This window comes from Procambarus clarkii, chromosome 28, assembly GCF_040958095.1.
Source record: "Procambarus clarkii isolate CNS0578487 chromosome 28, FALCON_Pclarkii_2.0, whole genome shotgun sequence".
In the NCBI taxonomy this organism is placed as follows: domain Eukaryota; kingdom Metazoa; phylum Arthropoda; class Malacostraca; order Decapoda; family Cambaridae; genus Procambarus; species Procambarus clarkii.
Genome location: NC_091177.1, coordinates 44,055,039 through 44,076,609, shown reverse-complemented (window position 1 = coordinate 44,076,609; position 21,571 = coordinate 44,055,039). Strand labels below are relative to the sequence as shown.

At 50.5% G+C, this 21,571-nt stretch overlaps 1 protein-coding gene across 1 annotated transcript in view; it reads right to left on the bottom strand.

Moving 5' to 3' along the window:
• Positions 1 to 21,571, bottom strand: part of LOC138369485 (mucin-4-like) — a 65,265-nt gene that overhangs the window by 10,544 nt on the left and 33,150 nt on the right. The window contains exon 3 of the mRNA XM_069332744.1: positions 3,141 to 5,838. Within this exon, the coding sequence (XP_069188845.1) occupies positions 3,141 to 5,838 (2,698 nt within the window). The remainder of the gene's footprint in view (positions 1 to 3,140; positions 5,839 to 21,571) is intronic.

Genomic DNA, 21,571 nt, shown 5'->3' with positions numbered 1-21,571 from the left:
TATCACGGGAAAGCGCCAAGCCATTACGACCATATAGCACTGGGAAGGGGTCAGGATAAGGATGTGGGATGGGACGGCGGGAAGGAATGGTGCCCAACCACTTGGACTGTCGGGGATTGAACGCCGACCTGCATGAAGCGAGATCGTCGCTCTACCGTCCACCCCCAGTCACAGCCCTCATTAGCACACCTCTCAGAGCTCCTAGCACCTCTCTCTCACAGCTCCCAGCAACTTTCACAGCTCCCAGCACCCCTCACAGCTCCCAGCACCCCTCACAGCTACCAGCACTCCTCACAGCTCCCAGCACTCCTCACAGCTCCCAGCACCTCTCCCCTCACAGCTCCCAGCACTCCTCACAGCTCCCAGCACCTCTCCCCTCACAGCTCCCAGCACCTCTCCCCTCACAGCTCCCAGCACCTCTCCCCTCACCGCCCCAGCACTTCTCCCCTCACAGATCCCAGCACTCCTCACAGCTCCCAGCGTCCCTCAGCTCCCAGCATCCCTCACAGCTCCCAGCACCTCTTCCCTCACAGCTCCCAGCACCTCTTCCCTCACAGCTCCCAGCACCCCTCACAGCTCCCAGCACCCCTCACAGCTCCCAGCACTTCTCCCCTCACAGCTCCCAGCACTTCTCTCCTCACAGCTCCCAGCACTTCTCCCCTCACAGCTCCCAGCACCACTCACAGCTCCCAGCACCCCTCACAGCTCCCAGCACTTGTCCCCTCACAGCTCCCAGCACACCTCACAGCTCCCAGCACCTCTCACAGCTCCCAGCACTTCTCCCCTCACAGCTCCCAGCACCTCTCCCCTCACAGCTCCCAGCACCTCTCCCCTCACAGCTCCCAGCACCACATCACAGCTCCCAGCACCTCTCACAGCTCCCAGCACCCCTCACAACTCCCAGCACCCCTCACAGCTCCCAGCACCTCTCCCCTCACAGCTCCCAGCACCTCTCTCCTCACAGCTCCCAGCACCTCTTCCCTCACAGCTCCCAGCACCCCTCACAGCTCCCAGCACCTCTCCTCTCACAGCTCCCAGCGCCCCTCACAGCTCCCAGCACCTCTTCCTTCACAGCTCCCAGCAACCCTCACAGCTCCCAGCACCTCTTCCCTCACAGCTCCCAGCACCCCTCACAGCTCCCAGCACCTCTCCTCTCACAGCTCCCAGCGCCCCTCACAGCTCCCAGCACCTCTTCCTTCACAGCTCCCAGCAACCCTCACAGCTCCCAGCACCTCTTCCCTCGCAGCTCCCAGCACCCCTCACAGCTCCCAGCACCCCTCACAGCTCCCAGCACCCCTCACAGCTCCCAGCACCCCTCACAGCTCCCAGCACCTCTCCCCTCACAGCTCCCAGCACCTCTCCCCTCACAGCTCCCAGCACCTCTTCCCTCACAGCTCCCAGCACCCCTCACAGCTCCCAGCACCTCTCCTCTCACAGCTCCCAGCGCCCCTCACAGCTCCCAGCACCCCTCACAGCTCCCAGCACCTCTTCCCTCACAGCTCCCAGCACCTCTTCCCTCACAGCTCCCAGCACCTCTTCCCTCACAGCTCCCAGCACTCCTCACAGCTCCCAGCACCCCTCACAGCTCCCAGCGCCCCTCACAGCTCCCAACACCCCTCACAGCTCCCAGCACCCCTCACAGCTCCCAGCGCCCCTCACAGCTCCCAGCGCCCCTCACAGCTCCCAGCACCCCTCACAGCTCCCAGCACCTCTTCCCTCACAGTTCCCAGCACCTCTCCCCTCACAGCTCCCAGCACCTCTCCCCTCACAGCTCCCAGCACCTCTCCCCTCACAGCTCCCAGCACTCCTCACAGCTCCCAGCACCCCTCACAGCTCCCAGCGCCCCTCACAGCTCCCAGCGCCCCCACAGCTCCCAGCGCCCCTCACAGCTTCCAGCGCCCCTCACAGCTTCCAGCGCCCCTCACAGCTCCCAGGGCCACACACAGCTCCCAGCACCTCTCACAGCTCCCAGCACCTCTCACAGCTCCCAGCACCTCTCACAGCTCCCAGCGCCACTCACAGCTCCCAGCGCCCCTCATAGCTCCCAGCGCCACTCACAGCTCCCAGCACCCCTCACAGCTCCCAGCACCTCTCACAGCTCCCAGCGCCACTCACAGCTCCCAGCGCCCCTCACAGCTCCCAGCTCCACTCACAGCTCCCAGCACCTCTCACAGCTCCCAGCACCTCTCACAGCTCCCAGCGCCACTCACAGCTCCCAGCGCTCCTCACAGCTCCCAGCGCCACTCACAGCTCCCAGCGCCCCCACAGCTCCCAGCACCTCTCACAGCTCCCAGCGCTACTCACAGCTCCCAGCACCCCTCACAGCTCCCAGCACCTCTCACAGCTCCCAGCGCTACTCACAGCTCCCAGCACCTCTCACAGCTCCCAGCACCTCTCACAGCTCCCAGCGCTACTCACAGCTCCCAGCACCCCTCACAGCTCCCAGCACCCCTCACAGCTCCCAGCACCCGTCACAGCTCCCAGCACCCGTCACAGCTCCCAGCACCTCTCACAGCTCCCAGCACCCCTCACAGCTCCCAGCGCCCCTCACAGCTCCCAGCGCCCCTCACAGCTCCCAGCGCCCCTCACAGCTCCCAGCACCCCTCACAGCTCCCAGCACCCGTCACAGCTCCCAGCACCTCTCACAGCTCCCAGCACCCCTCACAGCTCCCAGCACCTCTCACAGCTCCCAGCGCTACTCACAGCTCCCAGCACCTCTCACAGCTCCCAGCACCTCTCACAGCTCCCAGCGCTACTCACAGCTCCCAGCACCCCTCACAGCTCCCAGCACCTCTCACAGCTCCCAGCACCTCTCACAGCTCCCAGCGCTACTCACAGCTCCCAGCACCCCTCACAGCTCCCAGCACCCCTCACAGCTCCCAGCACCCGTCACAGCTCCCAGCACCTCTCACAGCTCCCAGCACCTCTCACAGCTCCCAGCACCCCTCACAGCTCCCAGCACCTCTCACAGCTCCCAGCGCCCCTCACAGCTCCCAGCACCCCTCACAGCTCCCAGCACCCGTCACAGCTCCCAGCACCCGTCACAGCTCCCAGCACCTCTCACAGCTCCCAGCACCTCTCACAGCTCCCAGCACCCCTCACAGCTCCCAGCACCTCTCACAGCTCCCAGCGCCCCTCACAGCTCCCAGCACCTCGACATTTGCATGATGTGGCCTGAAACTGGAGATTCGCATTTGGGTTTGAAATTTCAAAAGCATTTTATTGTCCTGATGTCGACTTTGTTCACGCCTCGAGTAGTGGCTGTTGGTGCGTGGTTGTTGGTGCGTGGTTGTTGGTGCGTGGTTGTTGGTGCGTGGTTGTTGGCGCGTGGTTGTTGGTGCGTGGTTGTTGGCGCGTGGTTGTTGGTGCGTGGTTGTTGGTGCGTGGTTGTTGGCGCGTGGTTGTTGGTGCGTGGTTGTTGGTGCGTGGTTGTTGGTGTGGTGGTTGTTGGTGCGTGGTTCTTGGTGCGTGGTTGTTGGTGCGTGGTTGTTGGTGTGTGGTTGTTGGTGTGTGGTTTTTGGTGCGTGGTTGTTGGTGCGTGGTTGTTGGTGTGTGGTTGTTGGTGTGTGGATGTTGGTGCGTGGTTGTTGGTGCGTGGTTGTTGGTGTGGTGGTTGTTGGTGCGTGGTTGTTGGTGCGTGGTTGTTGGTGCGTGGTTGTTGTTGCGTGGTTGTTGGTGTGTGGTTTTTGGTGCGTGGTTGTTGGTGCGTGGTTGTTGGTGCGTGGTTGTTGGTGCGTGGTTGTTGGTGTGTGGATGTTGGTGTGGTGGTTGTTGGTGTGGTGGTTGTTGGTGCGTGGTTGTTGGCGCGTGGTTGTTGGTGTGGTGGTTGTTGGTGCGTGGTTGTTGGTACGTGGTTGTTGGTGTGTGGATGTTGGTGTGGTGGTTGTTGGTGCGTGGTTGTTGGCGCGTGGTTGTTGGTGTGGTGGTTGTTGGTGCGTGGTTGTTGGTGTGGTGGTTGTTGGTGCGTGGTTGTTGGCGCGTGGTTGTTGGTGTGGTGGTTGTTGGTGCGTGGTTGTTGTTGCGTGGTTGTTGTTGCGTGGTTGTTGGTGCGTGGTTGTTGTTGCGTGGTTGTTGGTGCGTGGTTGTTGGTGCGTGGTTGTTGGTGCGTGGTTGTTGGTGCGTGGATGTTGGTGCGTGGTTGTTGGTGTGTGGATGTTGGTGTGGTGGTTGTTGGTGCGTGGTTGTTGGTGCGTGGTTGTTGGTGCGTGGTTGTTGTTGCGTGGTTGTTGTTGCGTGGTTGTTGGTGCGTGGTTGTTGGTGCGTGGTTGTTGGTGTGGTGGTTGTTGTTGCGTGGTTGTTGGTGCGTGGTTGTTGGTGCGTGGTTGTTGGTGCGTGGTTGTTGTTGCGTGGTTGTTGTTGCGTGGTTGTCGGTGCGTGGTTGTCGGTGCGTGGTTGTTGGTGCGTGGTTGTTGGTGCGTGGTTGTTGGTGTGTGGTTGTTGGTGCGTGGTTGTGGGTGCGTGGTTGTTGGTGCGTGGTTGTTGTTGCGTGGTTGTTGTTGCGTGGTTGTTGTTGCGTGGTTGTTGTTGCGTGGTTGTTGGTGCGTGGTTGTTGGTGCGTGGTTGTTGGTGTGTGGTTGTTGGTGTGTGGTTGTTGGTGTGTGGTTGTTGGTGCGTGGTTGTTGGTGTGGTGGTTGTTGGTGCGTGGTTGTTGGTGCGTGGTTGTTGGTGCGTGGTTGTTGGTGCGTGGTTGTTGGAGCGTGGTTGTTGGTGCGTGGTTGTTGGTGCGTGGTTGTTGGTGCGTGGTTGTTGGTGTGTGGATCTTGGTGTGGTGGTTGTTGGTGCGTGGTTGTTGGTGTGGTGGTTGTTGGTGCGTGGTTGTTGGTGCGTGGTTGTTGGTGTGGTGTTGTTGGTGCGTGGTTGTTGGAGCGTGGTTGTTGGTGCGTGGTTGTTGGTGTGGTGTTGTTGGTGCGTGGTTGTTGGTGCGTGGTTGTTGGAGCGTGGTTGTTGGTGCGTGGTTGTTGGAGCGTGGTTGTTGGTGCGTGGTTGTTGGTGCGTGGTTGTTGGTGCGTGGTTGTTGGTGTGTGGATGTTGGTGTGGTGGTTGTTGGTGCGTGGTTGTTGGTGCGTGGTTGTTGATGCGTGGTTGTTGGGGCGTGGTTGTTGGTGTGTGGATGTTGGTGTGGTGGTTGTTGGTGCGTGGTTGTTGCTGCGTGGTTGTTGGGGCGTGGTTGTTGGTGTGTGGTTGTTGGTGCGTGGATGTTGGTGCGTGGATGTTGGTGCGTGGTTGTTGGTGCGTGGTTGTTGGTGTGGTGGTTGTTGGTGTGGTGTTGTTGGAGCGTGGATGTTGGTGCGTGGTTGTTGATGCGTGGTTGTTGGTGCGTGGTTGTTGGTGTGTGGATGTTGGTGTGGTGGTTGTTGGTGCGTGGTTGTTGATGCGTGGTTGTTGGTGCGTGGTTGTTGGTGTGTGGATGTTGGTGTGGTGGTTGTTGGTGCGTGGTTGTTGGTGCGTGGTTGTTGGTGCGTGGATGTTGTTGCGTGGTTGTTGGTGCGTGGTTGTTGGTGTGGTGTTGTTGGTGCGTGGTTGTTGGTGCGTGGTTGTTGGTGCGTGGTTGTTGGTGTGGTGGTTGTTGGTGTGGTGTTGTTGGTGCGTGGTTTTTGGTGTGGTGGTTGTTGGTGTGGTGTTGTTGGTGCGTGGTTGTTGGTGCGTGGTTGTTGGTGCGTGGTTGTTGGTGCGTGGTTGTTGGTGCGTGGTTGTTGGTGCGTGGTTGTTGGTGTGGTGTTGTTGGTGTGGTGTTGTTGGTGCGTGGTTGTAGTGTGGTGGTTGTTGGTGTGGTAGTTGTTGGACCGTGGTTGTTCAACAGTAGTTGAGACGTGATTGAGAAAGCACGATTGTTTAACACTATTTGAAGCTGTTTTAACCTTTAATTTTGTTATTTATTTCCCCTCCTCCGCCCTCCCCCCCCCCACACTCACAAGTGTATAGAATGGTGACAGCATAGAAATCAACCCTTCTCGCACTTGCTTATAGTCAATATCTTGCTTATGAATAAGTGCATATGTGACATACTGATTTATTGTGAATATATAAGTTTGCCTTGAAAAGCAGAATAGAAAACCACAACCTAACCTAACCTTCTTAGTATGGTAAGATTTTACAATTAGCACTGAACCTATACCTATATTGATATTACAGTTTTATAAAAATAATAAAACAAAACTAAAATATTTAAATAAATTGTAAAGTAACTCAGGATATTGTCAAATTTTGTATAAAATCTCTGTTGTTTAATAAAACTAAGAGAAAAAGTTAGTGCCTTGAAAAAATTATGATTTGGAATATGTCACATATGTACTTATTTTTAAGCGAAATAGTGACTATAGGCAATAAGGCATAAATGTGCTGTCTTGTGCGAGAGCGGGTTGTACAAATACATGTGTATTCCTTTGTCCTCCAATGCTAGGCATAATGATGACGGAGTCGTCATACAATGTGTCGTGAATCACTGAGCAGTGGACTAAAGGTGATTGTAGTCTCCTCTGCTCTACACAGACAGCGTCTGAGTGGACTACAGGTGATTGTAGTCTCCTCTGCTCTACACAGACAGCGTCTGAGTGGACTACAGGTGATTGTAGTCTCCTCTGCTCTACACAGACAGCGTCTGAGAGCTGCTACAGTACATAGTGAGTTAATGAGCCGGAGTGCTTATAAACTGCTAACCTGCAGACATACAACACATATATTTCCGTCTGCCCAACACAGACAGGATTAGAGATATCTTCTCAGACATATAGAACTTGAGGTTACTAAATTCTCAATAAAATTATGTAAATAATGAGCATTTACAAATGTATAATACAATTTAACCAGGATTCATATACAAACATGCATATACTTAGGTTTAAAATGAAATATCTGTCCAAGGTTCGAGGACAGACTTTTGCAGATAGCCTCAAGTAACTGGTTAGGGGTGATCCCCATGTCCCCCTTTAGGGAGGGATGGCTGCTATTGCACCAAAGACTCCAATGAAGGCGAAATATAGGTTTGATTGTCCGTGGTGCTAGGAACAGATTTTCCAATTGCTGTCGACGTTGATTCAATGTTACTCCTGCATGCAGGCGATGAGTCACAATAACGTGGCTGAAGTATGTTGACCAGACCACACACTAGAAGGTGAAGGGACGACGACGTTTCGGTCCGACCTGGACCATTCTCAAGTCCATGAGACTTGAAACGTCGTCGTCCCTTCACTTTCTAGTGTGTGGTCTGGTCAAGATACTTCTGCATGTTTTACCCATAGAGAGAGAGGGAGGGAGGCAAGGAGGACAAATGTGAAGGGGGGAAGGGAGAGTAGGAAAGAATGAGAGAGAAAGGGAGTGTGAGGGAGAATGGGAGGGAAGGAGAATTAAAGGAAGAATGAGAGAATGAGCCCAAATAGGCTCAAGAACCTCCAGACAAGAGGCACTGAACTACAGGCCGGTGTCCTTAACTTGTACACCATGCAAGGTGATGGAGAAGATGGTGAGAAAAAGCCTGGTAGCACATCTGGAGAGAAGGAACTCCGTGACACACCACCAGCATGGGTAAAGGTAAGGCAAGGTGTGTCTCACAGGTTTAATAGACCAAGCAAGTAGCATTAAGCAAGAAAGAGAAGGATGAGCAGACTGCATTTTCTTGGACTGTCAGAGAGCGTTTGGCACAGTACCCCATATGAGACTGGTGCATAAGTTGGAGACACAACTTAAGTGGTAAGGTGCTCCAGTGGATAAGGGAGTACCTAATCAACAGGAAGCAGAGAGTTACTGTGAGGGGGGAGGAGACCTCAGACTGGCGTGAAGTCACTAGCGGAGTTCCGCAGGGCTCTGTATTCGGACCTATCCTGTTTCTGATATATGTGAATGAGCTTCCAGAAGGTATATAGACTCATTCTTCACAATGTGTGCTGATGATGCTGAAATTATGAGAAGGATTAAGACAGAGAAGGACAGAAAGAGACTACAGGATGACCTGGACAGACTGAAGGAATGGTCCAACAAATGGCTACTAGAGTTTAACTCGAGAAAGTACAAAGTGATGAAGATAGGAGAAGGGAGCTGGAGGCCAGACACCAGGTACCAGCTGGGAGAGGAAATCCTTCAGGAGTCAGGGAGAAAGAAAGACCTGGGGGTTGATATCACTCCAGACCTGTCCCCTGCAGCACATATCAAAAGTATAACATCAGCGGCGTGTGCAAGGCTGACGAACATAAAAACTGCTTTCAGAAACTTGTGTAAGTAATCATTCAGAACATTGTATACCACATATGTCAGACCAATACTGGAACATGCAGCTCCCAAGTGCAGTCCACATGAAGTCAAACACAAAACGAAGATAGAAAAGGTTCAGAGGTATGCCACCAGGCTGGTCCCCGAGCTGAGAGATATGAGCTACGAGGGAAGATTGCTGGAACAAAACCTCACGACACTGGAAGATAGAAGAGTTAGGGGAGACATGATCATTATCTACAAAATGCTCAGAGGAATTGACAAGTAAGATAAACTGTTTAACACTGGCGGGACGCAAACTAGGGGACACAGGTGGAAACTGAGTACCCACATGAGCCACAGGGACGTTAGAAAGAACTTTTTCAGTGTCAGATTAGTTAACAGGTGGAATGCATTAGGCAGTGATGTGGTGGAGGCTGACTCCATACACAGTTTTAAATGAAGATATGACAGAGCGCAGTAGGCTCAGGAATCTGTACACCAGTTGATTGACAGTTGAGAGGCGGGACCAAAGAGCCAGAGCTCAACCCCTGCAAGCACAATTAGGTGAATACAGACAGAGAGACAGACAGACAGACAGACAGACAGACAGACAGACAGAAACGGGTTTTATAATTAAAAACATACAATTTATTTCAACTCTGAGAGGAGAGAACATTTATAGAGCAGTGTAAATCATACCACAAGTGTGGTAGAATATAAGTGTACAGCGAGGCCCCACAAGTGTGAGGGAGTATAAGTGTACAGCGAGGCCCCACAAGTGTGGTAGAATATAAGTGTACAGCGAGGCCCCACAAGTGTGGGGGAGTATAAGTGTACAGCGAGGCCCCACAAGTGTGGTAGAATATAAGTGTACAGCGAGGCCCCACAAGTGTGGGGGAGTATAAGTGTACAGCGAGGCCCCACAAGTGTGGTAGAATATAAGTGTACAGCGAGGCCCCACAAGTGTGGTAGAATATAAGTGTACAGCGAGGCCCCACAAGTGTGGTAGAATATAAGTGTACAGCGAGGCCCCACAAGTGTGGTAGAATATAAGTGTACAGCGAGGCCCCACAAGTGTGGTAGAATATAAGTGTACAGCGAGGCCCCACAAGTGTGGGGAGTATAAGTGTACAGCGAGGCCCCACAAGTGTGGGGGAGTATAAGTGTACAGCGAGGCCCCACAAGTGTGGGGGAGTATAAGTGTACAGCGAGGCCCCACAAGTGTGGTAGAATATAAGTGTACAGCGAGGCCCCACAAGTGTGGTAGAATATAAGTGTACAGCGAGGCCCCACAAGTGTGGTAGAATATAAGTGTACATCGAGGCCCCACAAGTGTGGGGGAGTATAAGTGTACAGCGAGGCCCCACAAGTGTGGTAGAATATAAGTGTACAGCGAGGCCCCACAAGTGTGGTAGAATATAAGTGTACAGCGAGGCCCCACAAGTGTGGGGGAGTATAAGTGTACAGCGAGGCCCCACAAGTGTGGGGAGTATAAGTGTACAGCGAGGCCCCACAAGTGTGAGGGAGTATAAGTGTACAGCGAGGCCCCACAAGTGTGAGGGGAGTATAAGTGTACAGCGAGGCCCCACAAGTGTGGTAGAGTATAAGTGTACAGCGAGGCCCCACAAGTGTGGTAGAATATAAGTGTACAGCGAGGCCCCACAAGTGTGGGGAGTATAAGTGTACAGCGAGGCCCCACAAGTGTGGGGGAGTATAAGTGTACAGCGAGGCCCCACAAGTGTGGGGGAGTATAAGTGTACAGCGAGGCCCCACAAGTGTGGTAGAATATAAGTGTACAGCGAGGCCCCACAAGTGTGGTAGAATATAAGTGTACAGCGAGGCCCCACAAGTGTGTGGGCGTATAAATGTACACTGAGACCATAGTATAAGTGCCAAGATAAGTGTGAACGAGGGAAACACTTTACAAAGTGTATTGATCCCTCAACCGTTCAAGGTTTAAAGTCAAAGTCTCGCGGCCACATGAATTAAACAGTGAACATTAAAGATGAACTGTAGTGAGTGCTCAATGTTGCACTTATACATTATAAGTACACCAGGTTAATGGTGTAGTACACCAGGTTAATGGTGGGTGTAGTACACCAGGTTAATGGTGTAGTACACCAGGTTAATGGTGTAGTACACCAGGTTAATGGTGGGTGTAGTACACCAGGTTAATGGTGTAGTACACCAGGTTAATGGTGTAGTACACCAGGTTAATGGTGTAGTACACCAGGTTAATGGTTGGTGTAGTACACCAGGTTAATGGTGGGTGTAGTACACCAGGTTAATGGTGTAGTACACCAGGTTAATGGTGTAGTACACCAGGTTAAAGGTGTAGTACACCAGGTTAATGGTGGGTGTAGTACACCAGGTTAATGGTTGGTGTAGTACACCAGGTTAATGGTGTAGTACACCAGGTTAATGGTGTAGTACACCAGGTTAATGGTGGGTGTAGTACACCAGGTTAATGGTGTAGTACACCAGGTTAATGGCGGGTGTAGTACACCAGGTTAATGGTGTAGTACACCAGGTTAATGGTTGGTGTAGTACACCAGGTTAATGGTTGGTGTAGTACACCAGGTTAATGGTGTAGTACACCAGGTTAATGGTTGGTGTAGTACACCAGGTTAATGGTTAGTGTAGTACACCAGGTTAATGGTGGGTGTAGTACACCAGGTTAATGGTGGGTGTAGTACACCAGGTTAATGGTGGGTGTAGTACACCAGGTTAATGGTGTAGTACACCAGGTTAATGGTTGGTGTAGTACACCAGGTTAATGGTGGGTGTAGTACACCAGGTTAATGGTTGGTGTAGTACACCAGGTTAATGGTTAGCGTAGTACACCAGGTTAATGGTGGGTGTAGTACACCAGGTTAATGGCGGGTGTAGTACACCAGGTTAATGGTGGGTGTAGTACATCAGGTTAATGGTTAGTGTAGTACACCAGGTTAATGGTGGGTGTAGTACACCAGGTTAATGGTTGGTGTAGTACACCAGGTTAATGGTTAGTGTAGTACACCAGGTTAATGGTGGGTGTAGTACACCAGGTTAATGGTGGGTGTAGTACACCAGGTTAATGGTGGGTGTAGTACACCATGTTAATGGTGTAGTACACCAGGTTAATGGTGTAGTACACCATGTTAATGGTGTAGTACACCAGGTTAATAGTGGGTGTAGTACACCATGTTAATGGTGTAGTATACCAGGTTAATGGTATGAAGACAATGGGGAGAATATATGGTTTCCTTCACGGTATAGAAAATGGTTTGGTGTCGAGCTTAACTACCATCAGCGTGAGGGTCATTAGAGCCCATTAACCACCGAGGAGTTGTTCAGGGGTAACAACGGCCACGTGGTCACGACCAATCACCCGGGTGAGGGTCGTTAGTGGTCCAGGCTCTTGTCTTGTGTGTGTTGTGAGGGGAGCGGCTGTGAGTGATGTGAGGGGAGCGGCTGTGAGTGATGTGAGGGGAGCGGCTGTGAGTGTTGTGAGGGGAGCGACTGTGAGTGTTGTGAGGGGAGCGGCTGTGAGTGTTGTGAGGGGAGCGACTGTGTGTGTTGTGAGGGGAGCGGCTGTGTGTGTTGTGAGGGGAGCGACTGTGTGTGTTGTGAGGGGAGCGGCTGTGTGTGTTGTGAGGGGAGCGGCTGTGTGTGTTGTGAGGGGAGCGACAGTGAGTGTTGTGAGGGGAGCGACAGTGAGTGTTGTGAGGGGAGCGACAGTGAGTGTTGTGAGGGGAGCGACTGTGAGTGTTGTGAGGGGAGCGACTGAGTGTGTTGTGAGGGGAGCGACAGTGAGTGTTGTGAGGGGAGCGGCTGTGAGTGTTGTGAGGGGGAGCGACTGTGAGTGTTGTGAGGGGAGCGGCTGTGTGTGTTGTGAGGGGAGCGACTGTGAGTGTTGTGAGGGGAGCGACTTTGAGTGTTGTGAGGGGAGCGGCTGTGTGTTGTGAGGGGAGCGACTGTGTGTGTTGTGAGGGGAGCGGCTGTGTGTGTTGTGAGGGGAGCGGCTGTGTGTGTTGTGAGGGGAGCGACAGTGAGTGTTGTGAGGGGAGCGACAGTGAGTGTTGTGAGGGGAGCGACAGTGAGTGTTGTGAGGGGAGCGGCTGTGTGTGTTGTGAGGGGAGCGGCTGTGTGTGTTGCGAGGGGAGCGACTGTGTGTGTTGTGAGGGGAGCGGCTGTGTGTGTTGTGAGGGGAGCGGCTGTGTGTGTTGTGAGGGGAGCGACAGTGAGTGTTGTGAGGGGAGCGACAGTGAGTGTTGTGAGGGGAGCGACAGTGAGTGTTGTGAGGGGAGCGGCTGTGTGTGTTGTGAGGGGAGCGGCTGTGTGTGTTGTGAGGGGAGCGACTGTGAGTGTTGTGAGGGGAGCGGCTGTGTGTGTTGTGAGGGGAGCGACTGTGAGTGTTGTGAGGGGAGCGACTGTGAGTGTTGTGAGGGGAGCGACTGTGAGTGTTGTGAGGGGAGCGACTGAGTGTGTTGTGAGGGGAGCGACAGTGAGTGTTGTGAGGGGAGCGGCTGTGAGTGTTGTGAGGGGGAGCGACTGTGAGTGTTGTGAGGGGAGCGGTTGTGTGTGTTGTGAGGGGAGCGACTGTGAGTGTTGTGAGGGGAGCGACTTTGAGTGTTGTGAGGGGAGCGGCTGTGTGTTGTGAGGGGAGCGACTGTGTGTGTTGTGAGGGGAGCGGCTGTGTGTGTTGTGAGGGGAGCGGCTGTGTGTGTTGTGAGGGGAGCGGCTGTGTGTGTTGTGAGGGGAGCGACTGTGTGTGTTGTGAGGGGAGAGACAGTGAGTGTTGTGAGGGGAGCGGCTGTGTGTGTTGTGAGGGGAGCGGCTGTGTGTGTTGTGAGGGGAGCGGCTGTGTGTGTTGTGAGGGGGAGCGACTGTGTGTGTTGTGAGGGGAGCGACTGTGTGTGTTGTGAGGGGAGCGACAGTGAGTGTTGTGAGGGGAGCGACTGTGTGTGTTGTGAGGGGAGCGACTGTGAGTGTTGTGAGGGGAGCAACTGTGTGTGTTGTGAGGAGAGCGACTGTGAGTGTTGTGAGGGGAGCGACTGTGAGTACTGTGAGGGGAGCGACAGTGAGTGTTGTGAGGGGAGCGACTGAGTGTGTTGTGAGGGGAGCGACTGTGAGTGTTGTGAGGGGAGCGACTGTGTGTGTTGTGAGGGGAGCGACTGTGTGTGTTGTGAGGGGAGCGACAGTGTGTGTTGTGAGGGGAGCGACTGTGAGTGTTGTGAGGGGAGCGACTGTGTGTATTGTGAGGGGAGCGACTGTGTGTGTTCTGAGGGGAGCGACTGTGTGTGTTGTGAGGGGAGCGACTGTGAGTACTGTGAGGGGAGCGACTGTGAGTACTGTGATGGGAGCGACTGTGAGTACTGTGAGGGGTGCGACTGTGTGCACTGTATGGAGTGCGACTGTGAGTACTGGGAGGGGAGCGACTGTGAGTACTGTGAGGGGAGCGACTGTGAGTACTGTGAGGGGAGCGACTGTGAGAACTGTGAGGGGAGCGACTGTGAGTACTGTGAGGGGTGCGACTGTGTGCACTGTATGGAGTGCGACTGTGAGTACTGGGAGGGGAGCGACTGTGAGTACTGTGAGGGGAGCGACTGTGAGTACTGTGAGGGGAGCGACTGTGAGTACTGTGATGGGAGCGACTGTGAGTACTGTGAGGGGTGCGACTGTGTGCACTGTATGGAGTGCGACTGTGAGTACTGGGAGGGGAGCGACTGTGAGTACTGTGAGGGGAGCGACTGTGAGTACTGTGAGGGGAGCGACTGTGAGTACTGTGAGGGGAGCGACTGTGAGTACTGTGAGGGGAGCGACTGTGAGTGATGTATTCACCCAATATTCACTTAAAGTTTACATTAATTGTCAATTATGTTTCCGAGCCAATTATACCTGGTGGTTAGTGAGTTAACAAGGGCCAGGGACTCGTTGATCTCCAGGGAGTGATGACCCTTAACACAAGACCAAACAGGCACATATATATACTTCGTCACGTGTATATCCGCCTTGGTATACAGTATATATACTTGTATATCAGTCCTTGGTATACAGTATATGTACTTGTATATCAGTCCTTGGTATACAGTATATGTACTTGCATATCAGTCCTTGGTATACAGTATATGTACTTGTATATCAGTCCTTGGTATACAGTATATATACTTGTTGTGGGAACCGACCTGTGAGATTTATATTTATTTAATTTATATGAATTTATATTTACGTTAATTTATATACTTCGATAGCAATTTGTATGATGTTAAGTGGACTGTATTTCTGCAATAATCTCATAATCTCACAAATCGATCCTCTACACATTAGGGGGGTTTATATAAAATTTATATATATGCAGCCAATCAAACTACAGTATTAACTACACATTGAAGAGGTTCCTTATCTTATTTGTACAGGAGGCCTTAGTCCACCAGGTATAACCAGGATGTAGACACCAAATTATCCTCTTTGAGGTAGCTTCCATCACCCAGTAACTGGTACACAAAGCATGCTTCCTCGTCTTGACCTGTCAAAAGGGCGCTAGCTGTAAAGCCAGAATCCTAATATATGACAGCTATATCAGAGAAAACACTGTACAAGGAACCATAAAGACCTGGCTTAATTACCTTTAGTATGAGGCGATCTCGTGCTCTAACCGGATAACCCTATCTAATGACATAAATGGCCATAAATGATAGATAAATGGGTTTCGGCAGAACACTTAACTTGTATTTGTTGACAGCGTGTTGATGATGGTACACCTTTGGTTTCCATAACACTTCGTCCAAGTAAAATTAACAGGAGCCGAATTGCTCCCATGCCTCTGCTCTAAGTATAATAACAATGGCTGACCACTCCCTCACAACTGACGCTACTGGCCTACATTGTCCAGATGACAGTAAGTGATAGAAGGGTCACATTTACTCTATTTTAATATTGATAATTAAGTTAATTTATATGAGATGTTTTTATGATGGTAAAGTCCAAAGACTAATGTATTTAAGAATAATTCCCACCATAATAGGTGGTGAATTTATAATAGTATGTGGCAATGATATCCCGTTTTCTATAGACGGAAATTCCACTACAATTTACATTTTCTATGGGTAACTTGTTTATACAACACAGCAATTATTATCTGTCTGTATGATATTATTAAATGGTGTCGGATTTTCCGACACTTGTATATCAGTCCTTGGTATACAGTATATATACTTGTATATCAGTCCTTGGTTTACAGTATATGTAATTGTATATCAGTCCTTGGTATACAGTATATATACTTATATATCAGTCCTTGGTTTACAGTATATGTAATTGTATATCAGTCCTTGGTTTACAGTATATGTAATTGTATATCAGTCCTTGGTATACAGTATATATACTTATATATCAGTCCTTGGTTTACAGTATATGTAATTGTATATCAGTCCTTGGTATACAGTATATGTACTTAGTTAACTCTCCATAGGTTGAATGGCCTTCAGGTAAACATTAAACTAATCCAGTATTATGGGAAATGGACTTCTTATTTTGAGTCTGGGAAAGTATATCACCCAGTCTATAGAGCCTGTAGAGTCTACAGAGCCTATAGAGCCTGTAGAGTCTACAGAGCCTATAGAGTGTTTCCCCTATGATAGCACAAGTCTCCGTTTTTTTTTTTTGCTGAGGTAGAGCTGGGTGACAGCTGGAGATGAGGGGGAGGGAGCTGTCAGCTGAGGCGAGAAGCTTCACTAATGAGATGACTGGTCCTCCTCCCCACACAGAACACTAAATAGTTCAAGGTTCAAGACCTTATTCTTTTTGCTTAACGTTTCCAGTTTAGTTGATGCCGGCCTTAGAGTCGGCAAGTTTTGAACTGTGTGGTAATGAACAAGCGATTTTTTAATATATAATAATAATAATAAGACTAACATTTTAGCCTGATACAATCTTCAGTTCACTTACTCATGTTTGACCAAAAACGTTCCGTGAATGGCATGTAGGTTGGTAACCAGTGGCTGCAAGTTTTGTTTCCCCTCTGCTAATGATGGGGTGACAGCTGATGATGAGGTGGGGAGCTGTCAGCTCGCTAACGAGTTGAATGACGCAATGCTATTGGTTCAAGGTCCTTGTTGTTTACATTTTGGTTTACATAGAGCAAGCAAGCAAGCTTTGAACAAGGAAATTTAACACCACAGACTGATATGTGTGTATCCTATGCAGGTGTGGGGTTACAACAAGAATTACCACACCGCTCGCCCGCTCGCCCGCTCGCCCGCTCGCCCGCTCGCCCGCTCGCCCGCTCGCCCGCTCGCCCGCTCGCCCGCTCGCTCGCTCGCCCGCTTACGGCTCATTGGAAAGGATCGGGTGTTTCAAGACATGAAATATTGTCAACCCTCTTAGTAGATCTCTGATGTACACCACTGAGAGAGAGAGAGAGAGAGAGAGAGAGAGAGAGAGAGAGAGAGAGAGAGAGAGAGAGAGAGAGAGAGAGAGAGAGAGAGAGAGAGAGAGAGAGAGAGAGAGAGAGAGAGAGAGAGAGAGAGAGAGAGAGAGATGTATGTGGGGAATAAAGCTTGTCTATGGGGAGCGAGAGAGAGAGTGGGGTCTGTAACCTAGGCATCCAGACAAAAACCTTTAAAATAATGAATGATGAGTTTGCTGACGTGGTCTGCCTCGGCTTGGAATGTATGTATGTTGAACCTTAAAACTAGTCTACCTAGTTAGCTTCAAAGTGTAAACTCTACTTTTTAAAAACAAAACAAAAATAAATATTGAAGACCAGCTTACTACCACTGATTTGATTTGATAGAAAGAAAAATAATTTAAGACTGTTAGACACCTTTTAAGATGGAAAAATGTTGCCCTCATTCAGTAAATGCTTTCCTACTGACTTTGACTGAGTTTACTGAGTGTTACTAAATGCTATTTAAATGTGGGGCAGTAATTTGATTAGATAGAAGAAAATTGAAGACTGGTAAGCGATGAGGCTCGTTACTCAGAGTCCAAGCGAAATTAAAAGATCTATACCACAGGCTATAGTCATTATTGGTTGTGAATATAGAGACACGCCTGTAAGCCCCCCACAACCTCGGAGGGGAAAATTGAACAGACTTGAGTGCTAGGAGTACGGGGGAGTGGGGTGGGGGCATGCTGGGTGTGGTGTGTGGTAACAGTCATTTAGTTCAGTTATGTGTCAAACTCCCGACAGTTGAGCCGCCCCCGAAGGCTTCATCCCCGCCCAAATTATATATAAAGGTTTACACCTTTATTTACTTATTGACTGTTGTAAGACATACAAGATTACAGGCTGCCACGTGCTCCATATGAATACAGCGATATATATATATATATATATATATATATATATATATATATATATATATATATATATATATATATATATATATATATATATATATATATAATGTGACAATGTCAGACCACGGAGGAAAAATGAAACAGGAATTTCCTTAAGTACTTTCGTATATTAAATACATCTTCAGAAGGTCACCTTCTGAAGATGCATTTAATATACGAAAGTACTTAAGGAAATTCCTGTTTCATTTTTCCTCCGTGGTCTGACATTGTCACATTCTTAATCACGTGTTTATTTTCGTGATATACACACATATATATATATAATGTGTTAACTATTTTTTTGCCTCGTTTATGGAGGACTGGAGAAATGTGAAGTGGGTAGTTGATAACTCTCACCTGTATGGGAGGGGAGTGAGGGGAGGGTGTCACCTGTAGGGGAGGGGAGTGAGGGGAGGGTGTCACCTGTATGGGAGGGGAGTGAGGGGAGGGTGTCACCTGTATGGGAGGGGAGTGAGGGGAGGGTGTCACCTGTATGGGAGGGGAGTGAGGGGAGGGTGTCACCTGTATGGGAGGGGAGTGAGGGGAGGGTGTCACCTGTATGGGAGGGGAGTGAGGGGAGGGTGTCACCTGTATGGGAGGGGAGTGAGGGGAGGGTGCCACCTGTATGGGAGGGGAGTGAGGGGAGGGTGCGATATATAACACCACCTTAACACTAACACAGTTCACTCATGTGCGGGCCGTCACAGACCACACACCGGTACACTTCTCCTACACTGGTGTATGTGGTCTGCCTCATGGCCTATGTGCCGCTGCTGCTATGTGGCAGTGTGAGCTGTGAGAGGAGTGAGTATGGTGCGCCGTATTGCTGTCATTCCCAGCAGGTGTGTCGCGCCCTTCAAGAGGAGAGCGGTACAAAACACTCGCTCCTGCACACATCCAAGTGCCATGTGGTGACACCCTTCAGGTCTATGTGGTGACACCCTTCAGGTCTATGTGGTGACACCCTTCAGGTCTATGTGGTGACACCCTTCAGGTCTATGTGGTGACACCCTTCAGGTCTATGTGGTGACACCCTTCAGGTCTATGTGTACCACTCTGGAAGCAAGGTAAGGGAGGGGAGGGAGAGGAGTGCCCCACCCACCATGTTTACAAAAACAGTACTGGTAAATTCACACCCTCATTTGTTACCGGGACCTCCTACTGTGTTCACCTCTCCACTCCGACATGAAGATATTGGAGACCCCCCCCCCCCACCACAGGCAAAGAATTGGCAACAATATTTACACAACATAGAACAGAGACCCGCACTATCACTGAAAGCTGCCGCCCGCTCCCCTCCCTTCCCCTCTCCCCTTAACCTCCTTCATGTGCCCTACCCCTAACCACCCATTTTAAAAGCTCGATCTCCTACCCCCCGGGTCATCCATGGGAGGAGGTCTCCCTCTATGCCCTCAACATATCCTTCCAACATACTGTTATTTAACTATTTTTTTTTTATTAAGATATGAGGTACATCTGCATTAGTGCAGCTACCCTAGAGTATATGAAGTGGAGTACAGTGTGTCAAAAAAGCTAACTAGGTGATGCTAAAAAATCCCCATCACACAGGATGGTTAGTCATACAGAGGCATGTGATAAGCGGTCTGCACTGGCAGACTCCGGATGCATTTTGAGGATATCAACAACACAAGATTGAATAAGGTAGCAGTGGTAATACAAGTCCCCATCTCGCAGGATGGTTAGTCATACAGAGCCATGTGTTTAATAGCCTGCACTGGCAAATTTTGGGTATACTGTGAGGATATCTTCAAGAATACGAGAGTGAATAAAGTAATTGCAAAGCTCCAGGTACCTCATGCCAACTGGTCTGAAAGGTCTAATAACTGGGCATTCAGTGATGTAGTGCGGGAGATCATGCCGTAGTTCCTGCTCACAGAGTTTGCAACTGGAGTGCTCAGGATTGGGAGACCCGTCACCTGCAGCCACCTGCCACAGGTAACGGTAACCCAACCTGATCCTTGCAACCACTGTGTCGCACTGTCTAGTGCACGTTTTGTGCTGTCCATAGATGTAGGTTTCAGATCTGAACAAATCATAGCTTTTTATACTAGTACTTTCAGGTCGTTGGGAGTCAGTAAGTTCTTTCCTATCAGATCTGAATGTTTGGACCAATACAGTTTTGACAGCAGAGATGGGGATACCTAGATCTAATTCAACTTCAAACTTGTTACACGCTAATTTGGCTGCAATGTCTGTCTCATTATGATGGGTTATATTTATGTGTGAAGGTATCCATACAAAGGAGATTCAGACCCTATTTAACTATATATATCTACAAGCGATTAACTCTACGGTACACACTCATACACATTCATCTACTACAACTATTGCCCAACTTGTTCAGTTCACTACTCCCTCCTTTTACCCTCAGCGTCCCTCAATGTCCCGGGGGTCGTAACCGTCCCGACTCATGTGCGACCATCCCTTCCCTCCCTCTCTCTCTCTACCTTTGTTGGTGTCCACCTGTCCCGCACTTATCTCCCCCCCTCACCCTTTACCCATACACCCTCCTTCTACCCCCCCCCCCCCCGCGACGTACAGCGTCCCCCCCCCCGCACAGCCTCCGTCCTAATCTATGGACTCCCTCACCCACTTTTGACGTAAACCGAGCTCGATCCCCGAGGTTCTCCTTGGGGGTTTGGGACGGTCTACGTCTCAATTTACGCTACTACGGCAGCGGGGACGCTAAGCCTCGAAAATATCTCAAGATAACATCAAGATAACCCCAAGATAACCACCTCAGCACTATACATCAACACACACTTCAACTGTTCTTCCACTTCACTTCAGAACGTAAGTCAGTAAGAATGTAAATCAATACAAATAGTTTTCTGCAAGAAGTGCCGGACCAACCAGGCTGTAGTGGATATGTAAGCCCTGCGGGCCGCACCAAGCAACAGCCTGGTGGACCAAGCTCTCTCAAGTCAAACCTGACCCCGGGCCGAGCTTGGGGAGTAGAAGAACTCCCAGAACCTCATCAAGGTACAATCCAGGTACAATGTCGATAACGATACTTAATCTATTGGACAACTCTACAGACTACACAGAGACGCCTCACCGTACACAGTCTCACACTGTGTCACCACTCTTGAGAGAGCACAACGTCACCATCTTGGGACCTCACAGTCGACGTCACCATCTCGGGACCTCACAGTCGACGTCACCATCTTGGGACATCACAGTCGACGTCACCATCTTGGGGCATCACAGTCGACGTCACCATCTTGGGACATCACAGTCGACGTCACCATCTCGGGACATCACAGTTGATGTCACCATCTCGGGACGTCACAGTCGACGTCACCATCTTGGGACATCACAGTCGACGTCACCATCGTGGGACCTCACAGTCGACGTCACCATCTCGGGACGTCACAGTCGACGTCACCATCCACCAGGCACGGAACAAACCAACACAGCTACTGTGTGCAAGTGGTCCTGGTCTCTAGCTCATGGGCTCCGGCTCACGTGACTCGGCTGCCAGCCCCTCAACTTGGAGTAGATTGGTCGTCAATATCTACCACTATCTACCTCAGTGGAAGCGACTTTATCTCCCTGGATGTTGTACAGTCTACCTTTATGCTGTGCCATCTACATTTATGCTGCGCCATCTACCTTTATGCTGCGCCATCTACCTTTATGTTGCGCCATCTACCTTTATGTTGTATCATCTACCGTTACGCTGCACCATCTACCTTTATGCTGCACCATCTACCTTTATGCTGCACCATCTACCTTTATGCTGCACCATCTACCTTTATGCTGCGCCATCTACCTTTATGTTGCGCCATCTACCTTTATGTTGCACCATCTAACTTTATGCTGCACCATCTACCTTTATGTTGCGCCATCTACCTTTATGCTGTGCCATCTACCTTTATGCTGTACCATCTACCAGGATGCTCTACCGTCTACCTGGATGCTACACCATCTACCTGGATGCTGTAACATCTACCTGGATGTTGTAACATCTACCTGGATGCTGTACCATCTACCAGGATGCTGTAACATCTACTTGGATGATGTACCATCTACCTGGATT